At 35.4% G+C, this 16,120-nt stretch overlaps 2 protein-coding genes across 2 annotated transcripts; both read right to left on the bottom strand.

Moving 5' to 3' along the window:
* Nucleotides 1–1,053: 1,053 nt before the first annotated feature.
* Nucleotides 1,054–8,260, bottom strand: LOC142978968 (uncharacterized). Its single transcript, XM_076123626.1, has 3 exons — nucleotides 8,131–8,260; nucleotides 3,819–3,946; nucleotides 1,054–2,460 (listed from the first exon to the last, which is right to left on the bottom strand). Exons 2-3 carry the CDS (start codon nucleotides 3,924–3,926, stop codon nucleotides 1,246–1,248), a joined length of 1,323 nt encoding a protein of 440 aa, XP_075979741.1. The 5' UTR covers nucleotides 3,927–3,946; nucleotides 8,131–8,260; the 3' UTR covers nucleotides 1,054–1,245.
* A 904-nt stretch (nucleotides 8,261–9,164) lies between these two features.
* On the bottom strand, nucleotides 9,165–15,300 carry CCT3 (chaperonin containing TCP1 subunit 3). The gene is made up of 12 exons (XM_076123323.1): nucleotides 15,168–15,300; nucleotides 15,029–15,090; nucleotides 14,760–14,936; nucleotides 13,962–14,159; nucleotides 13,436–13,560; nucleotides 12,972–13,167; nucleotides 12,152–12,306; nucleotides 11,613–11,781; nucleotides 11,265–11,357; nucleotides 10,882–10,996; nucleotides 10,377–10,555; nucleotides 9,165–10,002 (listed from the first exon to the last, which is right to left on the bottom strand). Exons 1-12 carry the CDS (start codon nucleotides 15,196–15,198, stop codon nucleotides 9,877–9,879), a joined length of 1,626 nt encoding a protein of 541 aa, XP_075979438.1. The 5' UTR covers nucleotides 15,199–15,300; the 3' UTR covers nucleotides 9,165–9,876.
* Nucleotides 15,301–16,120: the final 820 nt, after the last annotated feature.

The following is a 16,120-nucleotide window of genomic DNA, read 5'->3' as shown; positions in this document are numbered from 1 at the left end:
CCTAATTTTACGAAAAAACACTATACCTTCTTATTTTTTGTGTAAGCAAATTGTATAAAAATTATGTTGAAATTCGAATTTTAAGTTAACTGACTCTTATACAGACTTGATAAAGCTGCTATCAGTGTCATCTCTACTATAACTTGTCTTATCTTATGTCAGTTTTCTTCATTTTAGTTAATACTAGCTGACTCGCGCAACTTCGCTTGCGTCACATAAGAGAGAATAGGTCAACATTTTCCCCGTTTTTGTAACATTTTTTATTGCTACTCTGCCCTTATTGGTCGTAGCGTAATGATGAATAGCCTATAGCCTTCCTCGATAAATGGACTATCTAACACTGAAAGAATTTTTCGAATCGGACCAGTAGTTCCTGAGATTAGCGCGTTCAAACAAACAAATAAACAAACAATCAAACAAACCAACTCTTCAGCTTTATAATATTAAGTAAGTATAGATAAATAAAAGGGAGGACATTAAAGTTTTCTTTAAAACGCCACTGTGACCTCGAAAGTCGAATTATATATCAACAACAAAATCTATGTAAAATGATTTATGCAAAATGGCCAGCTTTCGTAACCAAGCCGTCGTTTAAACCCCCGACAAGACATATAATTACCCGTAATTTATCGCTGCCACACTAATCCGCGAAAGATAGGCGCACACAAAAAATAATATAAAAAATCTATCCCCTTGATTACAAGCTGTCACGTCGTAGGATTTTTCGTAAGCCCTCGTTTTAATTAGGCACGTCGGTTTTGTACGCGTCTCGAGTGGTGAACATCCATTTTCTTAACTACTGTAATTGGCCCCCACCTCGCGATGCTCCGGCCACAAAATTTATTGCTTAATTACCTCAAGAAAACGCGTCGCACCCGACATCCCCGACAGATGGTTTTTATACGCCGTGGAAAAACAAAAACGCTTTAAGAATGACATTAATTAATTCTTAATGAAATTCATCTTCACCCTCGGCTTGTTTTAAATTAAATGCTCGATTTATTGCTTGTACAATTTGTCGCTTACTCCGCCCGCGTAATTAAAACACGCCCATCAGTTATTACGTTTATTAGCGAGACACAACAAAGTTTGTAAAATCTTTCATTTGCATTACAGTTCTAAAAATAAATACTAGATCGATAAATGCTCTCAAAATGTTAGTCTACACACGGTATGAATGCGTTTATGGCTATTTTTCAGGGTTTGTTTGAGAAACGAGCCAGAAACGCTGATTCAGTCCATGGGTTAATATTTTCTTTGATAATGATCGTCGACTGCTCCCTGGAACAGTGGTTCATCGTACTTGAAGTATGTATCGTCGTGTCTCACTACATCTTGAAAAGCTTTGTGTGCAAGAGGTTCATTGTAGGTGTCAGCGCTCTCGTGGTACTGGTGACTGTTGATAAGATTTCTGTTCGCATTGATCGGAGTTTTGAACTTATCTTCCTTCTGTGGTAAAATTGGTGTAGGGGTGACCTTGTCTTCTATTTTCTTATCCTTGACGACAGTTCCAGCGCCGGCCAAGTCTCTGTAGTTTCTGTCATCTTTTCTAAGAGGAGCGTACGGGTATCTGCTTCTAAATCTGTAGTCGTACCTTCCGTTCCTCGCATATACGTCATCATCAAAACGCCTGTAAGGATCAACAGAATATCTGTACCTCAAGTCCACGCTGGGTGGAGTTCGAACAACTTCTGGTAGATGGGCGTAGTAGATGATTCTTTTAGGCTTTCGAGGTACGTAGTTATCATAGTTGTCATCGTATCTGTCGACTCTAGGGCCGTAAGGGTAGTACCGCCTTCGGTCAACCATGTCGTAGTAAGGATCTCGTCTGTACAAATCATCTGGAACTGGGTAATACCTATCATCGTAGAAGTATCTCCTTGATTCATCGGGAGCTATTTGGTTGTACACAGCTTGTCTTGGGAATACTGGCTTATATTTAGCTCTATCTTCATCTGGTCTGACAAATTCGGTTCTTATTTCATCGTTTCTTGTCGCTCGTTGAACAGATTCTTTGTCGTTACGGGATTCTGACGCGTCTAATGCTTTGTTCTGAGTGACGAAGTTGACTCGCGGCATTCGAGAGTTGATCAAATCTCCTGAAGGCTGTGGAGGTGTTAGTATGTCATCTCTGTGGTCTCTCTGATCTCTTTGGATCTGGTCTCTTTGTAGCTCATCACGACCTGGAATGGGTAATTTGATCCAGTTCTCATTAGAAGCCCTTGCACCTCGACCTGTCGGCTTGTCAGTCACTCTTTCAGTAGTTTGGTATAAAGGCAAGTGTTCCTTAACTTCATTAGTGATTGATATCTTGGTAGTCGGGTCATCTTCTGGTGGCAAAGGCCCTGGTATCCAAGGTTGGTTCAGATTTGAGTTCTGTTGATGAGTATGGATGTTGTAGAACTTCTCTTCTTCGATCACGCCGCGACGACCTCGCACCGAATCTGATTCTATGTTGACCTGTAAAAATACATACGTTAAATGTTACTTGTGAGTTGATATTATGAAATTAAATTGTCTAGATTAAATGAGGTACAGCAATTAGCAACTATTTAAATATTCATTTTATCTTGATTTTTAATTATATCCTGTGTAGTTTCACTTGTAACACAAACTAGAATATTAAGCTGCATTCGTGTCTAATTGGAATTTATCTTCGCAGTTTGTTTAAAACACCTACGACTGGAGAATAATTTAGTTTAGCGGCGGACATTCCAAGGATTTTTCAAAGAACAGACAGATTAATTGTCGAAAATAGTGGGTTGTTTGAAAACAGTGGTGTTGAAGGCAGGTGAGATTCAGTAAACGGTGGGTGTAAACACTTGTGACCTGTCTAGTTCGTTCTACTCAGCATAGATACTGACTCATTATTAACAAAAGACTTTTCAGAAGCGCTGACGCCTACGACAGCTAATCTTTCGGGAGTTCGTACAAAAAGTTGTATAAAGAGTTGTGTTCTGCCGTCTTAGATTTGTCTGGCATTATCTTTGTAATAATAAAGTTATAAATTGTATACCGATGAAAAAAATACTTTTCCTATTCCTGTACTGCAAAAAGTAGGCGACAAAAACACCGTCCAAACTTTTAACAATGGACATAATATTAACACAGCGATTTAGAAATCTAACTTGCGATCTAGCTGATGAAATACCTACAATTTTGAAATTTTTACATCCGCCGATACATCGGCCTCGTATCGTCCAGCAAGAAAGTATATATTCCCAGTGTTTATCAAACAAGCTTAGATTATGCGGTCGCGATTGATAGAAACAAGACTTGCTATAAACTAAAACGTTAGATCGTGCTGTTTACTGCTGATAATCTCCGCGATAACATTTTAACATTCGTGTCAATTAATACTTTCATCCGTTTTCTTTTAGCTTTTAATAGATCTAGCTATTAATTTGTGAATATTTATGATACCTATTTTAAGGATTTGTGTTCAGATTTGCTGATTTTTGTGGGAGACGGATTGATAGAGCTTTCAGTGCATATTTGCGTATTATGCAATCAGCACTATACTCATTCAAGACCAGTGTATTGCTTATATTTTTGTTTCAAGTTCTATTCCGTTGCCTGGATCCTATCAGATCATAGATATCATTAAACAGCGTAATTAGATCCAAGTTTGATCATTGTACTTTAAAATCATTAATATTCGAATTTCTGGTAATTCCTGTCTTGTTTTTAGGACAAAAGAGCTAAATTTCACCTAGATACGTATTATACAAATCAGAGATTTCAGGTCACGACTACTGCCAAATGTCATTTGACACATCTTGAACTACATAAAATACTAAGAGACGCAGTCCACTTACATGTTCATTAACTTCGCTATGTTCTTGGAAGTCATGCTGCACTTGCTCACACAGTCCGAGGTGGAACAGTACTCCACACCACAACAGAACCGCTTTTGTATGCCACATCTTTGTTGCCGATAGACGACCTGGAAATTAACAGTTACGAATTATTATTATAGGCTTCTCTTATATTTCTTTTTAGTCTGGGAATCAAGAAATTTTAACCTTAAGCATCTTCCTTTAGATACAATCAGATCACTCGACATTAAGTATTATTATAGTTAGTTAGTTAGTTTTTATATTAGTTACTTAGTTGAATTTCAACCACAAATAAGCATCCTGAAACGTTGATACAGATCATATTTTCCTGTTCGATCCTGGAGAGACACGTAATAACATGTGTTTGTCAAAATAAAGACATTTTACATCAACCAACTCAATGAAAATACTAATCATTATTTTACTACTACACCTATTTTCCCTTTATTCTTGCAGATCTTGACACTCTTCCCCACGTCATACTTTTCTCTCGATTCAGACAAATAAAACAGCAATGACGAAGTACAAAAATGATATGAAATGTAGTAAAATTGGTCGGGTACAGTGACCGGAGGACGGAAGCTGATGAAATCGACGGAAGCCAGCGCGGTAGAGCGTGAACCTTATCTGTTTGGTGCCTGCGATCACCGCGCGGGCTGAACCAGTGGCCCTAACTAGATGCCACCTACCTTTGCATGATAAGTTCACCTGGATAGGTATATTTTATCAACATTGAGGTACTTAAATCAAATTCAGACTACCTTTTTCCAGGACTACTAACTTTTGCATTAAAATTGACTCATATGTCGCGAATTAATGCAAAAACTCAAATCATAAAACCAAAATACTAGTGATTGGTCTGAGTTGAAATTAGTAAATGGACACAAAACTCCCAAACTCTGATATTCCTTTTAGCAGAAGGAACAATCTCAAAAGTTGTCGTTTTAAAACGTTGTCAATTGCTTTACAGTTTTCCATAAAATGAATTTCAGAAGGATCCTGCAAACAAAACTTTGGAAGCAATTTCTACCCTGATGATGAATACCTACTGATCAGGAATTTTTCAACTTATGATGAATTGAAGACATATATGTGTACAGACCTTAACAATTCCTAGGTATAATTATCGTTATCACTTTCTGAGTTATTTACCTAATTATTTATAAAGCAATTACGAAATATGGTGAAGGGTGAAAAACCGTGATATGTGTACATTCGATGTTCATGTACATCGACATGTAATTATAGCTATCATTTCAAGCCAAGGACAAAAAAATGGACCAAACTATTGTCAGTTTAATGATGAACATTGTACAATCACGCAACACCTAAATTCACATAAAGATATACATTATACTCTAGATAGGTACCTACTATAGTTTATAGTGTCATGAAATAAGTTTGACCTTAAACATATATTTGAAACATTTTATAAACATATTTGAACGGAAATGATCCATTGTGGTATGCAACCTCGTTTTAATCTAACACGGTGTGTGGTAATGAAAAGTGGGAAATTTTGACATAAATACCATTATTAGTGATTTATCATAGTAGCAGATTATAAATACAAATTGAGTCGGCGTACAGTATTACCAATCGTGATTTAAAATGTAAACAAAGAACGATCAAAACCTTCAATCAAGTCTTAACAAACTTTACCATTTAGAAGAAAAAGAAAAAAATCAACCCGAGGAACATTTCTCTACCAAATGAGTTACACCACAGTCATAATTAAATCGCTATACCTATCACTGTTAGGTAGCTAATGGCATAAAATATGAGTACGAAATCGGCCCTACATTACAATGTGTCAAGCCAAGACTATCATCAGACCAAATGACTCATATTATCCAATCCAAAAAGTCTTATAAAAGTGGTGGAAATCTCCATACATTTAAATTTATAGACAACTGTAATACTTAAACCGTTTATAAGTAGTTTTAATGAACTAAGATAGATTAATGTTCTATTAGTTTGTAATCTAATTGTCTCTGAATCCCTTACAGTCAACCTGGGTAACTTTGAATCATTTGGGTAACATTAAATGTGGGAATTTGAACTAGTTTCGATTATTTTTTCATATGAAACCAACACAATTGATAAAGATTTATTTTAGTTTTTTTTTGTGTACAATACCCAAATGATTCAAAGTTACCCAATTGACCTTACTGATAGAAAAATTTACCCAAATTACTGTCAATCAGACATCGAATGTACCTATAAACTAGAACCACCCAAATAAACATTGCGAAATCTATCATAATCAACAAGCACTCCCATATTCAGATTCCCAACACAACTAAAGAAAATTACAATTGTTGACCAACAATGGTCCTCGGGGATCCCACGAGATAAGGATCAGTGGCGTGTGACGTTCCGGTTCATATGCTGATTGTTAATTGTATCGATCACCGTTAGACCTAGCTATTGAAGAAATGACCCAGTTAAAGGTCTGTCAGCCCTTGCATTGTTCAACTGTCGCGGTGGGAAATGTTAAACGGTTTTCGGATTTTCCGGAAGTTTACTGCAATTGGAAATGTGTTCTTTAGTAAGCTGTCCTAAAACTAGCTGAAATATAGAATCTATTCTACGTAATACTAGTCTCAGCTAAAAACAAATTTTATTTTAGTAGCAGCGCAAATTTTCATCATTTTCAGGCGGTTTTCATAACTGAAAAGCATCGCTAGTCTTGCTCTTACATTTGTGACTATCTACATTGCTTACAAGCACGTTAATCGTACGTAAAAATAAAATTATATCTTTAAAACATGGGTATTATCAAATCATTAACGAATACACCAAACCAGCATCATCTTATTTTGCCCTTCTGATGAAATTGCATGAAATTCTTTTCAGTAGTTTAATAATTTAGCGCGACCAAACAGATGCGAAGGCACTCTTTTCTACAATAATTATTTAGTGTTGCAGAGATAGAAGTTAAATAGTTTAAAAGTAAATCTAACGTTTAAGGGATCTCGTTCTTTCCTTTTGCAATGTGAGTAAATTTTATTTCAAGAATGATTGGTAAATAATGCTTACAAAGACAAATTAAAAGATTAGCAACTATTAGGTTTTTCTAAAGAATCAAGATATGAATACGATCTTGAACAAGATAACGTGCTTTCAGATAAAAAAATAGCCACGTGTACTTATTATTCCACAATAATGCACAACGTCTGGTTATTGTTCCCATATAATTAGGTACTCATTGGTTATTCTTTTATATTTAGAGCCAGTTTCACAGTTTTAATTTAAGTGTCAGATAACCTATCTACTAAATAAAGTGACAGCAAATGTATGAAAAATAGAAGAAGAGAAGCTATCTGATAGATATTAAGGAGGGGTGAAATCGGGCATTAGTAATCTAATTTAACCTAACTGTTCTATTTAACCCTAGATATGTGCTTAGGTACATAACCTACGATCTATCGTAAATCGGAATAATGTTTTTAATTTCAGGACACTCGTAGAAGCAACGGGTCTTAAACGCGATTGAAAATTAAAGGTACTTTAATTGCTTACCCGACGTTTCTATCGTATTGCACGTAGTTACATCATAATATTAGATATGTAGTTACATCATAAATTTAAACCGTTCTTCGTAGTTATTTTAGAGCAAAATTCACGGAGAAAATGATGCCAATGATTTTCCATATCTAGTTTTGAAAACTTTAAAATTAATCACATTAACAAAGAAACAGGACTTCTATTTTATAAGAAACCTGTCTTATACGATTGTTTATAAATGAATATGAGACTTTTCCACAACGCGGAACATCCAAGATATGAGAATATTCACGTAGATATTCAGAACACAATCAACACTTTTGTAAACAGTCCCAAAGACATGAAAATGTAACTTAAATTCGAAAAGACTGTTAACTTCGTCGCTGCAATTATGTAACAAAAGCTACGGTTTGTTGTAGTCACTAATAGGCGGGAAAGAACAAGGTAAAAAGATTTACAGTTTTGTGAAAGATAGTAGTTTCCCTCCAAAAATATTTTTGATTTTCATCACATATTGCCCTTACAAGCCTTTTCCTAGACATAGCCAATATTTTATCAAATTGCATGGCTGCTTGATGTTAAATAGATAAATTTTGATAGAAAAAAATATTACCAAAAATCAAACAGCTCGGTTGCATCAATAAAGCAGTTTAGAAAAACTAATTCTGAATTTGCAATAATCAGCACTAAACATTTTTTAGGCAAAAAGTATAAATAAGGACCCTATTTTTTGAACTCCCAAAATAGTCAATTAATAAAACTAAATATATTGTCAACTTACCTTATCATAATCCCAGTGTGGTCAGTCAGCATGCAGCGCGGGGCTCAACAGTGTAATGACAAATAAAGTTTGGCGATGAGCGGTCACGCAGCCCGAGTTTATTGTTTGCCCTCACAATTGAAACACGTTTCCATTGTAAACTGTGAAAGCAGTTACGATCGATGTTCGGGAAAATTTTGTGAACTTTTCAAATGTATTGTGGGAACTACTTATAACTGTATCGTTTGCCAAACGTGTGTAAGGATGATGATTAATAATGACATCATAGGGTGATTGGTTACCCTAAAAGGATAACTGATTACTAAAATATGACTGACTGATACTAAAGTATGACCTGAATTATCCGACTTCTAAAAAAGGAGGAGGTTCTTAATTCGTCAACTTTTGTTTCTTGAGAAATACATTAGAACTTGGTAATGCATTTCTCATACCCCGTATTAGCTAGTGACTCAATTTTATTGCGAAATTTGAACCATTTAAAATACTATGTCGTATAGTCTCGTCCCCAGTGGAAACGCATACAAATAACTGTATATATTTTAAATACCATGGAACAATGTGTACGCGGAGCGTGTCGCCTGTCTGAGCTGGGAGCACCGCGGCGATCTGTGATTACACGCCGATTATCTAACTTTTGGTAAAACAAGTAGGAAGTATCAACATAATAGTTAATATTTAAATTATTATCAACCTCGGAATGTTTTAAATTGTTTATTAGATTTACTGCTTCGATGGTTCAACGATTACCTTGTACCCGATATCTAACGTTGACAGTTTTCCAATTCTTGAACAAAGCATGCAGTATAGGTTTTACACACAGTTTCCAAAATATTAGCTTCAACTTGCCCATAATATGGCATAATAGGCGGCATTTTCCTTATTTCTACATATTATGTAGAAATAAGGAAAATGCCGCCTAATGTTCGGAATTAACCATTAATAGCATCATAAAATAATATACAGCGGTGTTTTTGGCGGGAACGAGTTGTATTATGTGTCGTGGAATTTAACATAAAAATCAATAAAACAAATCATTTAGATATATAAAATTTTTAATACTATTATTGTTCAGTTTTAAAATAGCAATTAATGAACTTAAATGCACTCCGTGTGTATTAGACGAAACATATGATAAATAACAAGAAAAATACGTAATAATATAGTTATTTTATAGTGATGGAACTATAAATAAGGCGACCGTTAGCACTAGATTATGCGAAGCTATCTAAACACATATCGTGAGCGAGAGTACCCTTCACTCTCAAAAGACTATGCTAGTAGTTTTAATACGCTTTAAATTCTAGAACAACATCAATACTTTTCCGTGTAACTCGCAAATAAGTAACAATATTTCACTAGCGACCTAACATTAATGTCCTAGTACAATGATATGGAGTGATCCATAAAATATGACTAAATTTGTCAACTTATTAGACTGCGAGTATTCAAACATGAATCCGACATGAATCGTTGTAACTTTTTCTACAATTCATAACCTTACAGGAGATGTGAAAGAATGTCATGTTTTATTTTATTATCAACATTTACCCTCCTGATACTTAAAGCCCTGAATTTGTAACATTGATTTATTACACACCTATCTATACTGATAGTAATGATGTGTTAAAAACCTTGTGTTTAAACTCATTATAACCAATTTATAAGATACTAATTGTGATATTTGGTCGTACAGTATTGATGTTGTTCCAGAGTATTTGTAAATTAAATGTAATTAGTTAGCTAGCGTTATTCCTGCATGTTGGCCATCTGCGCGGGCGCCGCGGGCTCGTTGCCGCCGCGCTTCTTCGAGCCAGAGACGATGTCGTCGATTCGGAGGAGGAGGATTGCTGTCTCTACTGCCGTTTTGTACACCTAAAAATAAAAAGTATATAGTAAGAGGCAATAGTTATTGGGATTTTAACAAGTATCCAACGAGAGGAAAGTTAGTGATCTACTCTTACTCGATCGCTCGAATGTTAGGAACAAATGTGCCGTCGGTCTTGCTTGTTTGTAGCAGTGCTTAAGCTAGCAAAGACATCAAAATTGTACTATATTATGTTCGTGGTAAGTTCGTCCATTACTTAACTCAACTCGTGTATTATGTATAGTTACGATCATAATACACTTTTATTTTATTTTAGGCTCTTGAAAAGTTACTTTGTAGAAAGCTACCTTCAATCAGGCATCGGTGAAAAGGACAGATATAAGGGAGGTATCAATAATGTATAAAATCTCGCTGCACGTACCTGCAACTTGACGGCGAGTGGTTCCCAGATGCCCTTGACGGCCATGTCGACGATCTCTCCGCTCTCCCCGTCGATGCCGGCCGTGCCCGCGCCGCCCGCCGCGTGGCGCGCCCGCAGCGCCGTGAGCGTGCGGATGGTGTTGGCGCCGCAGTTCTGGGCCAGCGTGCGGGGGATGATCTCTGCGGGGAACAGAAATAGTGTTAAGTATTATTTCAATAATGTTTACATTTTGTCCAGTCTAGTGTTGCGAATCAAGTATTGTGCCAGCGACTGTAATATCACTGATTATTATACCAACTACCCAATACGCAGCAACATTTACGTAACTACCTCGGGCTGAAGATTGTTAATTTTCCTTACAACTTAAAACATCCATTTTAAGTATGACTCTATACAGTATCAAAGAGAGCACATAACTATAAAAATAGGACTAGTAATCAAACCTTCAAAACAACTCATAACGAGATGAGGTTTCATTAAGATAAGTCAATATTATTATATTTACCTAACGCCTGTGCGACCGCGCGGTAAGGAGTGTTGTGAGCAGCGTTGGCCGTCAGAGCTTGAGAGACTGCCATCTCAACAGCACCACCACCAGCTACCAGACGAGGGTTCAGCACCTGTGAAAATAAAATATAACATTATATATATGACCTATTACCATTATATACATGACATTTGATAAGGAAACCTTGTTCAGAAACTGTAGTATTTATATAATTTTTGATTACTACTATACTGACTTTAAACTTGTTGATTGTGGATACGAAAACTACCTGTTATAAGAATCTTTGGAAAGCCAAGACTTCTCTCCGCTAAAAACAGCAATGACTAATGACTAGTGGTTAATGTAACAAATAATTAATTTCATAAAGATATTAAACTTACCAAATTCTTAGCAACGTGAAGGGCATCCTGAAGATTCCTTTCGATCTCATTTAGGATGTCCTTTGAGGCACCACGCAATAGAATTGTACACGCCTGAAATAGCACAAACATGACATGTATTAAAAAATATCAATTTATTTAGTAGGTCATTATCGAATCTGAGAAATATATTCTAAATATGTTTTATCCGTAAAAAGCTATTTATAAGTTTGTCCGTAAAAAAAAAAGTAACAAAATGTTATCGTAATAATTTAGGCAATTTTTATGAGACAAACGAAACAAAACATCTTAGACAGAAGATTGTTATTATATAACAAGTTACTAAAGTAATATAAAACGAAACTTTACCTTAGGGTTCTTGCACTCAGTAACAAAAGTGAAGTACTCATCGCCGATCTTCTTAACTTCGAACTTGCCGGCTCCAGTACCAACGTCAGATTCCTTCAGTTCCTCAGTACGGTTCACGATGGTGGCGCCACATGCACGAGCTAGACGGTTGTTGTCGGTCTTGCGAAGTCTGTGAACAAGGAAAAGGGGTTGAGTATTATAATTTGGTGGTCGCATCCTTGTTCCAAAATGGTTTGGAACAAGGTTGTGTTGTCAGTAGTTTTGAATTGTGACGGTAGATGGCGCTGCACTAAATATGCTACGCTCAATACGCAGGTTGAACAAAATTGGAGTTGTTCAAGATCTTTTATTTTCAAAAAGTGCGTTGATTTTGTCTTGAGTTTTATTTTGGTATGTGTTATTTATTTTATTGTATGTATTTTATATTTAAAAAACTCTATACCGCTTACAGAAAGTTAGCACTTAGAGATTGAGGATGGATTAAATACGTTTGCATAATTTTTAGTACTACATCTTTAAAATCAAGTTAACTATGTTACCTGCGAATAGCTGTGATGCCGGCTTTAACGAGGTAGTGTTGCGCGAGGTCAGAGACTCCCTTCTCAGTGAACACGATGTCGGGCTTCAGGGCAATGATCTCATCACACTGGCGCTGAACGTGCTCCTCTTCCAGTTGGAGCAGGCGGGTGAAGTCCTAACAAACAAAATAGTAAAGTAAAATAAGATGTTTTGATGCCTCGGTACAAATTGAGCTTCTCACATAAGCACCGCGATGATTTTACATTTCAGTGCAAACAATGTTTACCAAAATCTGAAGCAAAAACTTAAACTGATTGCTGTGTACCATAATAATTGTTCTGCTTGAAAACTGTTCATCAATGTATTAGGAACTGTTCAAATAAAATAGAAGTATTAACTGGGTTTTGGTCTAAGATAGGTGACCTTCTTGCAACAAATCTGTTATCAACAATTCTTATCTCCTCTTATAGTTAGTGATTATTATTATTCTATCTCTCTGAATTTGAGACCGGATATTCAATATGTAAACTCTTGTAAAACTATTAGCAGGGCTACATTAATTTCTGTAGAGGTAGTGCCTTTTTTTGTTTTCTTTCTAACTAGATGACCCGCGCAACTTCGCTTGCGTCACATAAGATAGAATGGGTCAAAATTGTCCCCGTTTTTGTAACATTTTTTATTGGTACTCTGCTCCTATTGGTCGTAGCTTGATGATATATAGCCTATAGCTTTCCTCGATAAATGGGCTAGCGCGTTCAAACAAACAAACTCTTCATCTTTAAAAATAAGTATAGATTGGAATTAGGCGCGATTTTATGTTTGTTAGTATAAAGGTTTCACCTGTTCTCCAAGAATCTCAATGTTGGTCTGGCTCTCTCCCTTCTTGTACTCGAGGGGGCAGTCGAGCAGAATGATGCGCGGGTTCTCGATGTAGCGCCTCATCTTGGCGTGAGTCACGTCCTTGTTAAACATCACGCCGTTCAACACCTTCGACTCCTCAATCGTACCGCCAGGGATCTTCTCTACTTTGGCGTAACTGGAAGATAATAGATGGTTAAGTGTTGTTTTATGGCTGAGAGAACCATCTGTCTAATAGCCTGACACAAAAGATATCATGCAAAAAGAACCAAGTAGGCAGATAACTAGACTAAAATGAACAATAATGGAATAAAAAACCACATAGGGACTCATCTGGTAATAGGAGGACTTGTAATATTATGGTTCAGTTGTGGTTTGGTACAGATCTAATTATAACTAATACTGGGACAATGAAATTTATAAATTAGTGTTTCTGTTATACTTACTTTTTGATGTCAACCTCAACTCTGCCGTTGTCGTTGATTGTGACAGTGTTGACAGCATCCAGAGCAATGTCTACAGCAAGATCAGCCCAGCGACCAATGTACTTTGTGCCCACACATGAACGGATCTGTTAACAAACATTACATTTTGACCAGATACAAAAAAAAATATAACTAAAATTAAAAATCAGTAATTTACTTTCAGTGCTTGATCTGAACTTCATCTGCATGAAAACTTTTCCCAATGCAAAAAGTATGCTATGTGTTAATTTGTGTTATAAGCTATCAGTGTACCAAATTTCATTTTAATTGTTACTTAATGAAAGAGTAACAAACATACCAACATCCATACTAACAAATTTTGTATTTAATATTAGTAATTGAGTTTGTTACATTTCACATCAAAACAACTGAATGGATTTCAGCAACCTTTAGCACAGTGATAATGATATAAACTATCATCAAAGGAATTAGGTATATAGGATTTTAACATAGAAAAATATCTGTGAGAACATGAATTAATACTTACAACATCCTTCAACTTGTCCCTGTCGTTCATGTCAATGGGGACAGAGATTTTGTCCTGCAGCAGTTTGACGGCATCCTCTAGTGCCTGTCTGTACTCTCTGATGATCACTGTGGGGTGGATGTTCTGTGCTAGGAAGGGCTCGGCGACGGCCAGCATCTCACCGGCCAGAACTATTACTGATGTTGTTCCATCACCAACCTAAAAAAAGTATTTTAAGTTGTGGAAATTTTAGTTTAGTTATTCAATGACTGCTAATATTTTTGCGTTATAAAGCAGTAAGGATACAGGATATCAGAAAAAGGAAAAAAAATATTTTAAAACTCATAAAAATCCAGTTGCATTTGCATTGATGAACCAATGTTCACTGTACATAAAGTAAAATAAAGTATATCCAAGAGCTGTGTGCAACCAGCATTAAAAGAAGCTTTGTCAATGTTTCACTGGACTATTTTCTGTGTGGGCGGAGAGTAAACCATTTATGTAGTTAAAATTCATATAATCTTTAGCAAATTATGCCTACTACTGGTAAATCTTAAAAAATAGATTTACCTTTATCTGACTATGTACATATTATTATTTACAGATCCAATTTGAATAAAAATGTAGGAACAAGCTCCCTCAAAAAAATCTGTATAATAAAATTTACAAGTAATATTATTTATTTAATACGAGACATAAGTGATGTTTGAGTGATAACCGTATTTATCACTACTAAATATACACAACTGGGCATGGTTTGACTGAAGAACAATAGCACAGTCATAAACTGTCATTACTCAGATGATGAAAATTTCTAACCTCTTCGTCTTGTGTTCTGGCGATTTCAATCATGGATTTAGCCGCAGGGTGCTGCACAGTGATCTCACGGAGGATAGCGTTGCCGTCGTTGGTCATGACGATGCCTCCCATCGGGTCCATCAACATTTTCAACATAGCCTGAGGCCCGAGGCATGTTCGAATAACGTCGGCTATCGTCTAAAATAAACATAAAATTTAAGGTTTAACCCCTTGATTCTAAAGTTTTATGTGAAAATAATCGATTTTTGATATCAATAGCACTTATTCACCTTTCCAGCATTTATATTTTCAAGTTGAACCTTCCGGCCGGACTCACGTTTTGTGTTTTGGCCTGCAATGATAAATCACTGTTGAATGAAATTGTGTCATTTATATGTAAAATTACCTAGATATGCACTGAATACTTACTGAGCACTAAAATAGGTTGTTGACCGTACATTGTGACTGTATTTTTGTTAAAATAATTTCGTGAATCCAAATTATTCTTCCCAGAAAGTCAGAGAATTTCAAGAGATTCACGAAATCGCGTGGTGACTAAAATGTTACCAAGTGAAATAATAATATTAAACTTTTCGCAGCCTGACTATAGAAAAATATGGTAGGTATGTTAAAATTAAACTTTTTTTATGTATTAATTTGATTGCACATAATTTATTTGAATCGAAGCCTATATATTAAACAAAATTAAATTCATTAAAATAGATACTTAATTTTTAAAACGGCAACATTAAATCAAATGTCAGAGATATTATTGCCAGTGCCAATATGGTTAACTTTTTTTATTGTCACTATTGCAACCACTTTTTAAAGCTACCTACTTAAACTAATATCCTAATCAAGTTATTTTTCTTAATACGATTCCATGATGTCTAGGGAAATTCTTTTGTAAATATTTTATTATTTTTTCATACACTAATAATTATAAAAAGGACACTATGATTTTTTATTTAATCATTATTACTGTTGGCAACAAAACTTGCTATTTTACGCGGGATATTTAAATAGTTTTTGTAAATGAGTTTTGTTCTTGATCTTGTGTTGTTTTTCATTTTCACAATTTTTGGCAAAAGTGTCAACGCAAGAATTATGGTTTAATTATCAGTATTTTCTGTCTAAAAGACGTAATAGGATTCTTTCATTGAGGAAGGGTAAGAGTCTGCCATAATTTTAACCTAATTTTACTTTTTACACTAAATAACAAGAGACTAAAAATAACTAGTATTTAACTATATAATTGTAGACCATTAAAACTTTGAGTACTAAGAGAGTTCGTTTAAAAAATGGTTAATACATATTTTCAACGAATTGGTTAATTTATACCAGACTATAATAATCTCTCAACCAGTCTCAGTGAACCCATC

The sequence above is a fragment of the Anticarsia gemmatalis genome, chromosome 15 (assembly GCF_050436995.1).
Source record: "Anticarsia gemmatalis isolate Benzon Research Colony breed Stoneville strain chromosome 15, ilAntGemm2 primary, whole genome shotgun sequence".
Classification (NCBI taxonomy): Eukaryota; Metazoa; Arthropoda; class Insecta; order Lepidoptera; family Erebidae; genus Anticarsia; species Anticarsia gemmatalis.
The sequence above is the reverse complement of the archived record's forward strand: the minus strand, read 5'-3'. Positions and strand labels throughout refer to the sequence as shown.